The sequence below is a fragment of the Lichenostomus cassidix genome, chromosome 2, assembly GCF_008360975.1.
Source record: "Lichenostomus cassidix isolate B80296 chromosome 2, HeHo_3.0, whole genome shotgun sequence".
NCBI lineage: Eukaryota > Metazoa > Chordata > Aves > Passeriformes > Meliphagidae > Lichenostomus > Lichenostomus cassidix.
Genome location: NC_139482.1, coordinates 66,295,623 through 66,312,239, shown reverse-complemented (window position 1 = coordinate 66,312,239; position 16,617 = coordinate 66,295,623). Strand labels below are relative to the sequence as shown.

At 45.4% G+C, this 16,617-nt stretch overlaps 1 protein-coding gene across 1 annotated transcript in view; it reads left to right on the top strand.

Annotated features, from left to right (window-relative positions):
- BMP6 (bone morphogenetic protein 6) overlaps positions 1 to 16,617 on the top strand; it is an 88,190-nt gene that overhangs the window by 70,151 nt on the left and 1,422 nt on the right. Inside the window, exons 3-6 of the mRNA XM_085051942.1 lie at positions 5,156 to 5,304; positions 6,496 to 6,693; positions 14,348 to 14,424; positions 16,422 to 16,532. Of these exons, the coding sequence (XP_084908068.1) occupies positions 5,156 to 5,304; positions 6,496 to 6,693; positions 14,348 to 14,424; positions 16,422 to 16,532 (535 nt within the window). The remainder of the gene's footprint in view (positions 1 to 5,155; positions 5,305 to 6,495; positions 6,694 to 14,347; positions 14,425 to 16,421; positions 16,533 to 16,617) is intronic.

Below are 16,617 nucleotides of genomic sequence, written 5' to 3'. Positions count from 1 at the left end.
ATGTCAACTTGTCTTTGAAGAAAAATAAACAAAAAGGTTGAGCTGAGGAAAGTTTTAGAGACTTATAGTAATTAATGCTTTGGTAAATGGCTGTTGATGCGTAACAATCCTTTAAACACCTGGGTAATTGCAAGCTTTGAAGTTGGGCCAAAAATGTTGTTCCAAGACATGTAATTAAAATATGAGACCTTTAACTTGGTCATTTTGAAGGTGAGATTTCTGTTTGTTCTCACTGTCTCCCTGGTAAAACTTCTGCCTGCTCGGGGAAAGAAGGCCAGGGAGGGTGGGAAAGTAAAAAAAACAAAAAAAAACTAGTTCAACAGATGCTTCTTTAAATTTAGCTTTTTATAGCTTTGGTGTTTTTCCTGTAGCAAAGTTCCATGTTGTAATGTGTATCCAGAACAGAGAAATTATTTTAATGTGAACATTTCACTAAGTATAGTAACTAAGAGAAACCACTTGACCTGGTTACTAATTTGACTGAATTTTAATTTAATTAGTGTTCAATTAAAGAGAATTAACACCCAGAGACACTTTGTTGAAAGGTTTACACAGAGGTTTCAGCTAACAAAATATTTATCTTAGAGGGGGAAAAGTACTGATGTTAAATGCAAGCTGTTTCTCCTATAAATGCCCTGAGTACATGGTTGGGATGCTGGCATTAAGAATAGTAGCTATATTTGATATTTATATCTGACAAATCTGCTCTCTGAGGACGCTGGAGCTAAATCCTGCCTTCTGAATTACACAGGCCATATTTCTCCAGTAAACTGTGTACTCCTTTCTGTTTATTGCAGCCTCTTGTGATTGCTTTGTTGACCTTTGCTTCTCTGTCCTTCTGCAAAGTCTTCTGAAGGCCATGGAAACACTCCCATTTATTTCTTGAGACTTTAGCTGTACTTCAGAGCCTTGATGCAAAGCAAAGAGCTCCTGTTTCGAGTTGGGAGTCTCTGATTTGCATCTTCCTATTTAATATCCTCTTTTGTATCAGGAAAGTTGTTTCAGCTCATCACCTCTATTTCTCCCACTCATTTGCTTCCCTTTAATAAAAGAAGGTTAATACATATTATGCCTGCAGCAATATTATTATGGAAATCAGTAACTGAACTCATCCAGATGGTCATGCACACTGAAAATAAAGATGAGACTGTTGGGCACCTTAGTGACAATGAGGTGGCAGTAGCTGTGTAAAATCCCAGAGGCAGGTTTACACAGAGGATATGTTAAGAAGCTGCCTGTCTTGGTGAAGAAATTTATCTTCTGCACACTGAATTTTAATGTCCTATGGACATGCCAGAGGTCCTGTGATGTCCAACTGGGGTTGCTTGGGCATGAAAACTTTGGGCTGACTCTGCTTTTTTCAGCCTATGCTAAGAGCAGATACTCCTTCCTCCCCTCAATGATGCTGGCTCAAACATTTCTTCCAGCCTTTCTTTTTCTAGTTTTTCCTGTTCCTCACACTCCCTTCCTGTTTCCCTCTGGTTCCATCTTGTCTCTGTTGTTCTCAAATGCTGAAGCTTTCATACACCCTTCCATGAATGTGACCACATACACAGTTGCTGCTTCCTCTTGGAAGGCCACTGCCTGCCTCACTGCACAGGATCAATGTCATCACTTAATGACTAGAAATTTAATACTTTGTTTTGTGTGACTTGCTCAGTATATGATCCGTTTCTCACTCCACTCTTATATTTCGCTTTGACTGTGGGCTTGCATCTACTGATGTGTAGCACTCTTCACCATGGTGTCTGACTGCTTCCTAAACTATATCTGTTTTGGACATGGCTATAAGGCCTCATTCTTGTTGTGTAGATAAAAAACTTTGTAATCCCTTTTTCTCTGCAGTCTTTTTATCTGAGATCTCTCCATCTAGTCCTTGCATGTCTCTGTGTCCCCCATGACTGCAAAAACCCTCCATCTTTCCCCATCTAATGAGATATTCTTTCCCTTTGACCTTCTTTTCCTTTTCCCTTTGACCAGAGGCTAGCCTGGGAGATTTCCTAGTTTCCATTCCAAGATCAGACATCATAAGGCTTTTTTTTGCAGGAGTAGCAGGGCTATCTCTTAGCAATGTGTTTGTAGGAAAAAGCAGATTTCCCTCAAGTGTTTCATGGTGTTTGATTTACCAAGGGGAAAATGAGGGGAAAGTATGTTCCCTGCATACAAAAATTCCAGGGAATTTTGTTGCTAAGTTCTGAATCTCTGTTGAGCCTTTGTGGATAGTGGTTTTCAAGTACTTACTGCTTGGCCAAATTTGAGGTGATTTTCTTAAAGGGGGAGGGACATACAAGATTTCTACTCTGGGAAAAATAAAGGAGTGGGTAAAGACAGTTAAATAGTTGGGAGCCTTTATTATGTGAGTAAATTATTTCTTTTTTTTTTCCCTTTCCTCCCTAATTTTCTCTTTGGAAATAAGTGATTAAGTATTTTTTTAAAGCCTTCATGCAGAAATGGAAATTAGTAAGGAACTATATGCAATTCTGTGCAGCCTGGTGGGGCTTGGGTGATAAATATTGATTGAAAACAGGCTTAAACAGAAAGCATTCGGATGCGTTACCTACACAAATGCTGTGGCCTAAAATACTTGTGGGGTGAACCTTTCAAGTGGCTTCAGCCAGCTGAAAAATGCAAAAGTCAGTTGAACAGCAGAGCTGATTGAAAACCAGTCCTGTATGAGACTTCTTGCAGAGAGTTAACTGGACTGGAAAGCTCAGTTGTCCATTTTTCTTCATTTTACAAAGGAATCAAAATCTTTCCAAAGGGAGAGTGACAGACTGGGATAAAGTGGATCATTGTTGTTTGGTAGAATTGTTCTTTGGTCAGGAAATTTTGTTGTATTTGTGAAGGACACTAAACTGGGGAACACCTATTGGAAGACAGCTCTGTATTTTAAGTAATCTAATAATTGTGGAAGTTCAGTCTGGGGTGGGGTGGGATGGGGGGAAATTTGATTTGGTAGAAAGGACAGTTGCATTTCAACATGAAAAATCATTGATGTAGATACACCCTAGGGAATGACTGTGTCCTTTGCGGTTCAGCAGCATGGATCTCAGGATTATAGTAGATCACAAGGTGAACATGAGTTAACAGTGTGAGTTTTGTGAAGAAGCCAAAATCATATTCTGAGGTGTATGAGTAGAGGCACAGTCTGTGAGATGCATCAAGATTATCCTTCCACTGTGCTCAGCATCAGTGAGGTCTTGGTCTGAGCTGGGTCAATAAAAAACAGTGAGTAGTCAAAGTCTATAAAACAGGGCTTGTAAGGAGAGACTGAAGATATTGTAATAAGAAGGGGATATTGTTGTGACCTTAAGTTAGATAATATAGGGGGGGAAGAAGGTCACATGAAACCCATTCCATTTCCTGGAAAGATGAGAGAGTTCCTGAAGCTGGAGGTCTACAAGATCAGGTCAGGCAAGCATCTCTCAAGAATAACGTGGATGTAGGTAATCCTGCCTGGAGTTCAGGGGAATGGGCTACATATGGACCATTTTGGCTTTACAGCTCTCTGATGTCCAAGTGCCTTCCCAAAGGTCAAGGCAATGAGAATATAAACTTTCAGCCTCCTCTTCAGGTTTTTTCAGACCTGACTACTCCTGTGTGTGTGTTTGAGTGTTCAGGAGGGTTTGCTCTTACCACGTCCCTTGTGCAGAGGAGTTACAGAGTACAGAGATCAGAAAGCAATTGGTGTGAGGGGGAAGGTCAGAACAAGTGCTAGGAAAACCCCTTTTCAGGTATAGTTGACTTCAGGCATTGGAGAGGCCCAGTGTTTAATTCAGAGGTGGGAATGATCTAGAAGTTCATAATTCTCTTAAAACTGGAAAGATAGGTCACTGCTGCAGCTGCTGTTTGCAGTTGCCTTTAAGCAACACTGCAGTTTATATACCCTGCCTGGGAAAGCCCAGCTCTCTCAACCTTAAGGTTTCCAAAACAGGTAGCAGCTGGCCAGCCTTAGCTGCTTGCTGCTGTTTGAGGTGAAGGCCAGAGTTGATTCTGAGCTCTCTTCCCACTGGAAGAACAGTGGCAAAGACTCCTGTGGGAAAGGCTGCTGAGTCAACCACAGAGTGTGCAGCTACCAGTGAGGTGGAGGAAAGCCTCCATGCTGTAAAAATAGCTGCATTAGGAGCCCTAGTACACTTAAGTGCTTATTTTTCCATGTGTGATCTCATGCAAACCAAGCTGCTGGGCAGTATGACATAGTAGTTGGCCAAAAATAAAATGTAACTCAATCAAAATGTTTTTTTCTGAACATAACCTTTGATGGGTAGGAGAGACAGGTACCCTGTTTCCTTATTTACATAGTTAGAAAGAAAATCCAGGGGGGAAAAGAGGTGAAGATGGGACTGATGCCTGGTATCCATTCCGTGGTGATGGCCACAGGTAAAGGGAAAGAATTGTAGCTTTTTTGCACAGGAAAGTTTTATCTATAATACAGCGAGCAAGTGTAAATGGGATTTCTCTGTGTGCTTCTGCGGCTGAGTTCATTGAATGGAGTTTGGGTGAGTATTTGATGTTATAAAAAAGGTATAGACTTAAAAGCATTTGAGGCTGAAGCCCACAAAGGTGGTGCAGCCTTGGAACAAGCTGACTAATCCTTGTTGATAAGCTTCAGAAAAATGTCTTTAGAGGCCTTCAGAGGTTCATTTTCCTTAACTGTTTTATGCTTGGCCAGTCATTTATTTGATTCTTTCTTTTGGTCAGTTTAGGAAGGCCTGTGTTTGTGTATGGTGAGCTGAAACCGTGAAACCTTTGTAGCAAAAGCTGTTGAATGCCTGGGCATGCTGGTAGTTCCACTATCTATGAATACAATAAATGTATGAATGAAGTAAAGCCAGGGCTAGCATTACACTCTTCAGGAAGCAGACTGTCTTACTAATTAATCCCTTGCTGGTGGAGAAGTGGAGTAGGATTGCTTTCCTCCATCCTAGAAAACGGTGAAAACCTTTGTAATCCTGAATTTCACACATGGAAGCACGTGCATCTCATGGCAAAACTCTGGATACAAACAGGCAGATTTGGGACATTGTTTTGTTTCGGTTTTCTTCTAGACGTTAACATAACTTAGAACTATTTCAGATTTTGTTTCTGTAACAGCAAAAGCCACAAGAGAGAATCCCCAACATCACAATCTTGTCATTGTCCTTCTCCTCTGCAGGGCCTCTGACCTGTTTCTGCTGGACACGCGTGCAGTGTGGGCGTCGGAGGAGGGCTGGCTGGAGTTCGATGTCACTGCCACCAGTAACATGTGGGTGATGAACCCTCAGCACAACATGGGGCTGCAGCTGAGTGTGGTGACCCGGGACGGTAGGTTGTGGGGCAAGTGACACAGGTCACCCCTTGGGTCTCTTGGATGCTGTCTAGAAGTGGTGCTAACACAACCGAGTTGGGATGTGGCGGGGTGAACACGCTACCTTCATAAGGCAGCTGTAGCCAACTCCATGAGCAAGCAGTCTGAGAGCACAGCTGGTGGGCTTTCAGTTCCTGGCTGTCCCATGATGGACATGTCTTTCCCCATGAGTGAGGTCAGGTGTTCCTAGAGAGTACCAGGACCAGCTGGTGGAGGTGGGTTTGGAAAGGGGCCCAGTTTCTGGGTTGCAGGTGGAAGGGGCCATGGAGCAGGGATGCCATGTGGGGTGAGGTTTAGGGATGAGAGGAAGAGGCAGTTCTGTGGGTATGTACCTCCCCATGTGGGTTTATGGCAGCCCTCCTGGCTGCTGTGGCTGCTGTTGATGCTGAGATCTCATCAAAGCTGACGTGGGAGCACTGCTGGAGAAATTATGTGGTCACTGTATGGGGCAGCTGCAGTGACAGCATTTCACAGCCTACAGAAACTTTGAAAGCTGGAAAAGAAAAAACTGCAAAAGAGCTTGAAATTGAGTGTTGGAAGTTAAGCTATGGAGAGGATCTAGATGAGCAGAAGGTGACCAAAAATATGACAGTGACATCTGTCTTCTATACTTCAGTCTCCAAACTTGTTGTCTTTCTATTGCTTCATGCTGGAGTTTGGAACACACCTGTGATGTCAAGATGAGAGGGGCTGGGGAAATGTTAGTGCCAGCCTCTACCTCCCCAGCTGGGCTGAGAGCCCATTGCTGTGCTCCTGACAAAAGCACACCATGTCTTTGCCCTCTGCTGTCCCTAGAGGTGTCCTAATTTCATGTCTGCTTCTTCCACAGGCAGCAGAACTAATTTCGTGACACATCTGAGTTTAGTGTTTTACATATCTGTCTATGTAACTTAATGCCAAAACAGGAGTAGAGATGCCAAAGGGGAGCCAAGGAACCAGATACTGCAGTGAAATCTCTTGTCCAGCATGGGTGGAGTGCTGTCATAAAAATGTCCATAGGTCAAGGTGGCAGGAAAGGAATGTTTGGTGTTTAAAGAAGGGTGGGAGCAGGAAGAGAGGAGACACTGCTTATGGAGATGCCAGATTGCTGAAAGGAGCAATCCAACTGCAGAGTTTCTCTAACGCTCCCTTTTCTGTTTGGCTTGAAGGTTTCAGTGTAAACCCCAGAGAAGCAGGCCTGGTAGGGCGAGATGGCCCTTATGACAAGCAGCCTTTCATGGTGGCCTTCTTCAAGGTGAGTGAAGTTCACCTGCGCACCACCAGGTCGGCGAGCAGCAGGCGCAGGCAGCAGAGTCGGAACCGCTCCACCCAGACTCAGGACGTTTCCAGGGTGTCCAGTGTCACAGGTAATCATGGAACGTGGGTAATCATACAGCACAAGCTGGGATGACTTTTTCTAATGGCTCTGGTTGCTTTGGAGTGCAGAAGCAAGAAGGGGGCTGTGAGGTGGGATGCTCTTCCTTGGGGGAATAGGTTACCTCTGCAAGGTTTGGAAAAGGAAGTCTCACATAACGAAACTTACAGGAGTCCTCTTGAATCCAGCGTGGAGTCCAGACCCCCATGTGAAGTTGCATCCATTGAATTCAAGGTGGTGAGGTATTTTAACCACAACTCTTGTGCTTGTAGGTTGCTTGCTATGCAGTTTTTGTCTAGAATTATGTCCTGTGGCATGCAGTATTTAAAAGACTCCATCTCTGTATACACTGAGATTTATGGTATTGCACATATGAGTTCCGAGCAGAGTCCTTATTCAGCTTTCTTTGGAAAAACATGGTAGAACAGCACAAGATGCTTTATGTTTTTTTAACCTTGTGAGAAATTCAGTGTACACATGGTGAAGCATGTTTCCAGGCAGGCAGAGAAGTTTGCCTGTTTGCTGTGGAGAGGTTGCATGTTGCAGGTGTTGTACAGCAGCCTTGTGAGTGCTGTCATGGGCTGGTGGGACAATAGATTAACAATGACATTTTGACAAAAATTGAGTCTTATAAGTCTTGTCTGTTTTCCATCACCACAGTGCTACAGCTCCTTTGTTCATTGAGTGTCTTCTTTCCTCTCAAACATTTCAGCCTATTGCAAGTTGCTTGATTAATTTGCTTATGCTGCCCCCTTCGTTTCCAATAGTATTTCTGCTTTTCCCATGTATAGAAATGACCATGCCCCAAGGAAGAGAGGCAGCTGTACTTTTTTAGTCTATGTCCAAACACAGCAGAGGCAGATGAGCCAGCATTGCTGATACTTAGCTGTTGGTACTCTGCAGAGTGTCCCCTGCTCTTGCATGTTTGGGTTGTGGGTGACCCACGCTGCTCCCAAGGTGGCTCCATGCAGAAGGGAACAGAGCCAGGTTGGGAGCCCTTCCAGGGCTGGCAGCCAGGGTTTGTGCATGGCTGTGTGTTGACTCAGCTCAATTGCTCCAGCCCATCATGGTGATGGACTTGCCCTCTGGGCTAGTGCGTGCCAGCAGCAGTTGGCCACCAGTGGCCTTTGCATGTCCTTGTGGTGCACACTGCAGCATGGCTGTGGGTTCCCATGCCATGCCATGCAAGTGCCAGACTTGGCTGGGTGTGAGATGTCCCTTTGTGGATTTTAAGGGCAGGAGGAGCAACTCAGTTCTGCAGCCCAACCTCCCTAGAGGAGGCTGGCCAGTGCCAGTGTGGCATTTCTGGAGCAGTTAATCCCCTAATCTGCCATCAGAGCACCTTCTGTGGGTGTGAGTTGCTGAGACCTGCTCTGGTCCTGGTCTCCTTCAGGTTTCCACACTGCAGTTTTAAAGCTGGGCATTGTAGCTGCTTTCCAAGTTACTTTCCTACACGATGAGCTTGCCAAGGGCACAGGTAGTTTATTCAACTGGGTGTTGTAAGCCCAGTAGTGATGCAAGCAGTTCTCCCACTCAGATAGGCTTCACAAGAGCCAATTTTTTAATGTATTCACAGTGCTTTGGGAAAGTTACTTGCTGCATTGCTGTTTTGCGGGGCTTTGTGACACTTAGAGTCAGGATAAGTTCTAGTTTCTCTCCCTAGCTCTGCAAACTTCACAGTGCTGAAGCAAAATTTTCACACTATTAAATCAGGCAATGTTATTCAAGGCCCCAGAGGGAGCAGATATGTTGGGCAAAAAGGGCCATTTTTACTTTGCTGCTTTCTTGGCTGCACCACACATCAGGTCATAAAATTCTAAAATGACAAAAAGGGAAAAAATAGCTGGCATTCTGTGGTCTCATGGGCTTTTTTTTGGGCCAGATTTAATTTAAAACCTGGAATTTGGCAGCGCAGTAGTCAACAAAGTATAGTTGAGACTGTGTATTTAAGGCGGGGAAAAGGAGGAATTTAAACTTAAGATGTATGTTTGGATGTTTGGTTGGTTTCTGTGTTTAGAAAAGAGAAACTACATCATCTTGTTTTCCTTTCTAAGTGTGACACTCTCAGATTCTGTTCTCTTTAAGAAGTGCTTAATTTAACAGCCCAAGAGGCACCAATGACCGAAAAGTGGTTTTAGCATGAGAGATCACAGGGCTTTTTTTCTTTTTTTCTAACCTGTGAGGATAAAAAAATCCTGATGCATGGTGGGGCTGGGGAAGTATTCACCCCAGGATGAAGCAGAAGGCAAGCCAAGGGATTATCCTGAAGACTGCCTAGCTCTTCTGAGGATGCACTGATGCATCTGGACCCAAAGTGGGCGCAGAACTGGGATGCTGCTGTGCATCTCCTTTCCTGTGCATCTTTTTCTCCTCTTGTATCTTACGTCTTGTCAAATTTTGGTCTGTGCTCTTCCCCAAGCTGGGATTGCTGCTGCCTACCAGGGCTTGAGAGCATATTCTCTCCTGCAGAGCAAGGCAGTTGTTTGGTGTTTATGGTTTTTTTTGTAGATTGAAGCTTCCTTCCTCTATGTTAATCGATACACAGGGTTTTCTCTTTTCAGTCCAAAAAGGAACCCCTTTCCCAAGAGATACTGTGAGTTGTTTTGGGGTAGCATGTTTTAAAAAATCTCATTTACTGTCTAGATATGGCAAGTATTTCAATCAGTTTGGAGTGCATGAGGTGTGCTGCTGGGTTGCTATTGGTTCTGGGGAGGCAGGGAGTTAGGTGAGAGCATGCTGCTGTGTGTGGGAAAGAGACCCAAAGAGACCCCACGATGCTCCCTGTGATGTGCAATTGTTGTCCTGCAGTCAGTACCAAGAGCTCAGATACCAAGGCTATGGCTGTGGCACAAGATTCTAGATGGTCTGTATTTTTTTGCCAAGAATGCTTATTTCCTTGTGTTATAAACACGTAATTATGACTGGCTTATATAAAGCAAAACTGAGTAACCCCCATGGTTATAAACTGCTTTGACATAGAGTCCTGCGTCAATGCATTTCTGGAGCCTCAATTTTTCTGCAGGGGGAGGATGAGCAGGAAGAAAAGGGAATATTTTCATCTGTTGAGGCAGAAAATGATCTGCCAGGTCTGGCTCAGGACATGGAGGAATAAGATGGGTGTGAGGACCGTGCAGGTGTTTCTCTGCTGTTGTTTGCAGGGCCTGGAGGCCCTTGCTAAGCTGAATCTTGTAGTGAGTTGAACTTGTGCTCTCAGAGTTGTGCTGACCCTGCAGCTGACCAAGGAGATGGGACTGTCTGAGGTAAGAGGCAGTGACCCTCTGCCCTGCAGCCAGCTCCACAATTTGCGGTTTCTGCACAGGGCTATCTCCTTGTCCGGTGGTGATAATCCTTCTCTTCTGCAAATCACCCTTCAGGCACATCCCTTCCTGTCAGCCCCTCCTCATGGGGAGAATTGCATGCCTGACTTTGGGCTGCACTTGCTGCTCTGATTGAAACTCAAGCAAACCCCCTTTTTGGGTCCATCTCTTTAGCCACCCTAGGGCCCCCAGCACTGGTGTGAGGTGCTCCATGAAAAATGGAGAGGCCCTTCCAATGGCCTTTCCTTCCAGCAGACATGCACAGCACCAGACAGATTTCCCCGCGTGTATGAGAACCAGATATTGCAAAGGGCAGCATGCACAAACACTGACGGCAAATAAGGCCAAATGCTTTTGTGATGGCAAGGGCCTTGTTAATAAACTTCATTATCTGGCAGCCAGTCTTCCCTTCAGTGTTTGGATGCAGACTGGAGCAGCATGGCCAGCATTTCTGAGTGTGCCTTCACATGCGGGTTCACGTCAGCCTGGTATCTCCCCTTCTTCCCACCCAGGCAGATCACTTTCATGTGAAGTGGGCTGTTGTTAACTGTGCGATCACTTTACACCGGCTTTATCCGGACAAATCACCAAAGTCAAACACCAAGAAGAAGGGGCTGGCCTTGGAGACCTCTGTCAAAGCTATTTTGAATCACAGAAGCAATTAATTACTGTGTGGAATTTGGTAAACTAGCACCTTGGGAGCAGTGAGGGTGTTCTCAGATGGATCGACCTCAATATAAATATTTATATGTTCTTTGCCAGCACTTAACGTGGGAGAGGTTATAGGAAATCTAAGGTGGGTGCATAAGGATCTGTAGGAGGAAGACCATTAGGGTCAGGCTGTTCTCTCGCCCTTTTCAGCAGCACACATGCCAGTGTCCAGCCTTAAGAGAAACATCTGTGCTTGCAGAAAGTCAGACTTGGGTCCTGGTGAAGGCAGACAAAAACGCACCACAGAGACAAGCCATCTTAGCTGTGCTGTTATAACTGTGCTGCTCCAGGAGTTATTTTTAAGTGCAGAACTAGGGGTTTGAGCTTTTTTTAAATCTCTGTTTTAGACAAAATTGTTTGCAGTATGATTAAATGCAGTGCCTTGTAAATGCCAAGCTAGCGTTTCTGAATTGGTATGCTCAGGGGGAAAAAATAGAGACAATTTTGCTAAACCCACAATGAGACAACAGGAGCTCCCAAAGCAGCTCCCTGAACTCTCAGAGATGTTGAATCCTTGCAAATTCTGCCGTGGCAGTGTAGGGCAGCCCTGTGGCAGTTGTTTGCAGCATCTCCCCACTGCAGGCTGCCTGCTCTTGGCCCTCCTGGCTCCCTGCTGCAAGGCTGGTGGGAAGGAACACAAGCCCTCTTGCCTCTTGCCAATTGGACCTTGGGCTGCAAACCACTTTGAGTGGCAATTTGGGCTAAAACAGCTGAGCACGCTGGCCTGGGGTAGCTGATGTTGCTTTCCAGGCTTTGGAGAAAATGTGTTGTGGAAGCCAACTTTAGTAGCTCAGTGAGCTTTAGCTCACTGCCAAAACCCTGTGACTCTGTCTATTCCTCCTCTTTCAGGCCCGTAACTGGATGTACATCCAATGTACGTTGCTCTAGGGCATATGCCAAGGCCCCAGCTGCAGGGAATGGGTCCTGATCATGTGCATCTGTATTGCTGCATCTTTTTGCCAATTCACAGAGCCACTGCTAAGGGTTGCTTAAAGGTTTGTGACTTCCCTGAAGTTGGGCTGAGGGAGCTTCCATAAAATAGATGGGGTAGGCAAACACAGAACAAGAAAAGAGGTCAGGGGATGTTGGGGTGAGAGTTAAACATGGGGAAGGTTAAACCCAGGGAGAGTGGACGTTTAGTGTGTTGAAATGTAGGAAAGCAAAGGCTGAGGCTGGACAAGTGGGGAGGAGGAGCTGTCTGCATCTGCCTTGGATGGAGAGCAGCCAGTGCTCCATGCAGAGCGTGAATCAGGTGACTCTGACCAGAGAGCTGAGGTGAGTTTTTGGGGGTAGTGTGAGAGGGGAGATGTTCATAACATGTTCTACTTCGTGCAGCTTGTTAAGCAGCTCTTTTTTTCCGCCCCTGTGTTTTCTTAAACTTGTGATTGCTTGCAGCCTTCCTTCCCACTCCTGTTTTCTCTGCCTCCCTTGCCTTCTCCCCTTTCCTGTTGCAGATTTGGGTAAATTGTAGCTGGATTTGGAAAGTAGCATCATTTTCCCCACTCAGTTGTGAATAAATCAGCTCCACTGTGAAATACAGATGGTTTTCCTCTAAACAAGCTGTACATTTTCCATTGAAGATTAATGAAGTTGTGTTTTCAGGTACTTAAATTAAAGCCTTTGATAACTAAAGGTATCTTCCCATTTGTTTTCCCACATTATGACCAAATCATTTCAAAACATCTCATGCTAGAAATTTGCTCCTGGGCTGAGCCAGGGACTGGAAAGCTTCATCCGAAATAAACCACCACACCCTGGTTTCTACTGGGTATGTCTGGTTTGAAAATGGAAACTTGAATAGAGAGACTCCCACCCCCTCTTGCTACCGCGTGCTCCTGGAAGAGCTAATGTTTATGCTGCAGCAGGCTGTTAACCAGCTCTGCTCACCTGATTAAATCCATGATTGAAGCGAAGCTATTGAAAGTCTGAAATGCAATCCTTAGAGTTTAAAACCCAACTGCTTCTAAAAACAACTCTCTAATCTTTGGTGGTTGGGAAGCTGGGTTTGAGGTGTAGGGTTTTTTTCCGCCCTCAGTGTTAACTGTACCCAGCTGGACTGCTGTGCTGCCCTTAATGTCAGTTGGATGTGCTTTTAGTATTATAGTTTTTCTTTTGAATAAATATTTGCATTTGTAGTTCCCAAACTTTGGTGGGGGGGGTGCTGGAGGGAAGAAAAAGAAAGGCTTATTCAGAGCCAAGGAAAAAGTCACTAAAAATATTTTTCTATCCCAGCTGCCACATCTGGGGAAAGCTGCACTGGGGAGGGTGCCCTTTCAAGCCACATTAGGGGCACCAGGGGGCTGGTGAGCCAAGAGGTCCAGGGCAGCAAGGAGGCAGGCACATCAGCCTGTGGCATCTGCCTGCTGACAGGAGCACCTTTACTTGCAAATGAGGGCTGTGAGGGAGGAGAAGGCCCCTGTGGAAAGTCATGGGAGGAAAACATGGATGGGGACCTCAGCTCCCATGCTGCTTGGCTGAATTCGCTGCCATGTCTTCCTCTCGTGCTTCCCATCAAGTGCAAAGCACAGGATCAGCAGCTGTAGCTGGTGGCTAAGTCACCCCACTGCAAGGGTGGTTTCTGTGGCTGTTCTGCTGAGGTTCAGCAGCCACGTGAGGTGTGACAAAATCAGCAACCACGTGTCAGGGTGGATCTGTGCAGCCACCTGGGGGTGAAAGGCCCCTCTGTCACTGCTCAGCTCCTCTGCTCACTGTGGTTCCAGGTGTTCGCATGCTAAGCCTCCTCTCCTTCCAAATATAAATGGGAAATTCCACTCACTGTCAAAAGCTGTACTTTGTGGGATTATCAGGAGCAAGCAGCTCTGCATGGTTGAAAGATTCTCATACGTTGCGCCATGGTAAGGGAGAAGGTCTCTGGTCAGGGCTTTGCATCTTGTGTCGCCACTCTTCCTTCTTATTGGCACTGAAGAGCAAGAGAATGGTGAGAGCATGTCAAGTGCTGTGTCATCTGCAGATGAGCAGTTTATGGAAAGGAGAAACATGTTTTTCAGAGCATGGTTTGTAAAGGTCCAAGGGCAGAAGTGGTGCTGTGGGTCACATGAGATGAGTGGGGCAAGCTGAGCATAAGGCAGAGAGAGGAAGGAGGATGTGGGTTCCCTGCCTGTGGGACACCTTAGCTGTTTGAGGACTTCTGCAAACTGGTGCAGGGGCACAAGGTGAGGATTAACCTTCCCGGGGCTGTAATTCTCTTTCTCGGTGAATGTGCAGTTTGAGCTCTCCGCCTAGGGCGGCACATCTTGGAAATGGCAACCAAGGAAGTGAGTGTGAGCACCCAGTGGGGATGCAGTCTATCCTGGGCTGAAGGAGTAGATTTATTTTTAAGAAGTTGTTTTACTGGAGGTGTTTTTCAAGCACTTTAAAGACAGCTGAATTATAACCGAGTCACTGTTACTTGGGTTCCTCCATTCCCACAGGCATCTAAGAAGCTTCAGACCTGCTCTGGATGTCCCTCAACACCCTTATCCTTTTGGCTGCTGAGGGAGCTCATCATTTCTCACTGCTGAGCCCGCAGCATGCACACATCTGACCAGCTGCGGCCTCCAGCAATGCTCTGCCTGTTTCACTTTCTAAATTCTTGTTTTGCTCTTTTTATTTTAACAGATTACAACAGCAGTGACTTAAAAACAGCGTGCAGAAAGCATGAGCTTTACGTTAGCTTCCAAGACTTGGGATGGCAGGTGTGTGATGTTTCTCTCTGGGTAAAGCAGACATTTTGTTATGAAATGTTATCTAAACAGTGTCACGGTAATTCCACTGGAGTCTGCCATTATGCTTTAAAATGTCCCTTGTGCCTCCTCACTAAAACCAGTCACAGAGAAGAGCAAATAAATATTGATAGTTGTGACATTTAATAAGATCCAGAGAAAGCTTGATACTTTATGGGATTCAAGTATACAGTCATTCTCTGTCACTCATGGGAGTCACGGTACGGGCAAAGGCTTATATCTGTGTACCTCTAATGATAAGGAAAACAATCTGATGTTAAGCAGTGATTTTAGCTAATTTTTTTTTCTACTGATCACCCTGATTTTAACCTTGGCCATTGTTTGAAATCATCCACAATCCCTGCCCCACAATTAGCACTGCCTGCAGTAGGTAGACTGAAGACTGGGTTTAGTTGCAACACCATGAGGCCAGAAATTTGTTTACAGTAAGTTATTTAGGACAGGCTACAGTGCAATCAAACATCACATTTCACAGAATGCCCTCACCTTCTCTTTTTTAATTTTTTTTTTTCATTCTTTCATTCAGCACTTGTGAGGGAGGTCCCATTTCTATCAGCTAATATTTTTACCAAGTTATAATTCAGGATCCCAGGGCTGTCTCTGCTGCTTCTGTAATACCCAATACATGAAAGTCCTCTTTCAGCTAATGGGACAGCAGCATTTTTTGTAGCTTATGTGTTAACTCCAGCCCACTAGCTGCAACTGTGGTTGTGTGCTGACTCCATTCCCCATTCTCCATTACTTGTGAGTGACTTTTCACTTGTGCAGAATCTTTCCACCTCTTCCTTATCTTACTTGCCCTGCTTTTGGGCAAGAAGTGGATTCCAGTTGAGAAGTTCATGATCTTGAAGGCACTGCCTTCACCTTTCTGCTTGCAGAAAGGCAAGATGCTGCCAAAGGAAGGCCACAGACCAGCAGGGCTCACTGCAAGAGTTGGAATCCAAGTCCTACTTGTGGTAGGGAGATGATCAAGGCAGGGAACAGCCCCATGCAGTTGTTGGGCACTCCTATTTCCTTCACAGCAAACTTGGTTAGCAAAGCTGCAGCAACAGTGTCTGGCTGCTCAGGCCTGCTGTACAAAATTCAGGCAAACACAGGTAATTGTCAGGTAGAGGGGAAATTGTCTAAAAGATACATGCATGAGAAATGTACCAGTGCGTCCTTCTACAGGTGACCTGCAGAGCCCAGCACCAAGCGAGACAAAATGTCTCCTTTTAAGTGGTGCTGCTTTTAATTTTCCTTTGGCTCTTTTGTGTCAGCAGCAGAGAAGCTGTAATTGTTTTTATTAGCTCTTCAGTGAAGAGTCCCCTTTTTGCCTAGCATGGCACTCAGATTGCCACCAGGGCCACCTGCTTGCCCACACAGCTCAGGCTGGCTATCCTGCCCCTCCTTTAGGAGTCTGGCAGATATGGAGAAGCTGTTATGCAGCAGAGCAGTGTCCCTGTAAAGGAGTGTATAAGCTAGGCTGTCTCTGAGGCAGCACACCAGTGTTTTTACATTCCTGTTGCAGAGCTTCCTGGTTGATTTGTGCCTGTGTGCCTGCTCATATGTGGTTTTCTCCATGAGGGGACACCAGCTGTGGCTGTGACTCAACCTAGGAAAGGTAGTTCAGGGAGAGGGCCTAAGCTGCAGGAAATGTTGGGACATGAAGGGCTCCAAACCACAATCCCCCAAATGCAACCCCGTGGGAGTTTTAGGGATAAAACCTTCTCTTAGTTCATGGCAGTTGAGCTGTACATAGATGTGCACCATGCTTTGGACATTAAAATCACCGTGTCCATGGAAAAGTGATGGCGCACAAAAAGAGAAAAAAAACCCAACTAAAACCCGACCAGTTTCAGTGAAAACACATTTTCACCCTCAAGGAAGAAGTTAGTGGAAAATTTTCAGCTGCTTTTAATTGCATGCAGTTGTCTGTTGAATCACATTCTGTTTGTTTCCCTAAAAAGGACTGGATAATTGCTCCAAAGGGCTACGCAGCCAACTACTGTGATGGGGAGTGCTCATTCCCACTCAACGCCCATATGAACGCAACCAATCATGCCATTGTACAAACTCTGGTAAGTCTCCAGGCAGCTCAGTGCCAAAGCACCAGGTGAATTTGTAAACAATATACCAGTGTCTCAGTTGTGTTTTCTTTCTTGG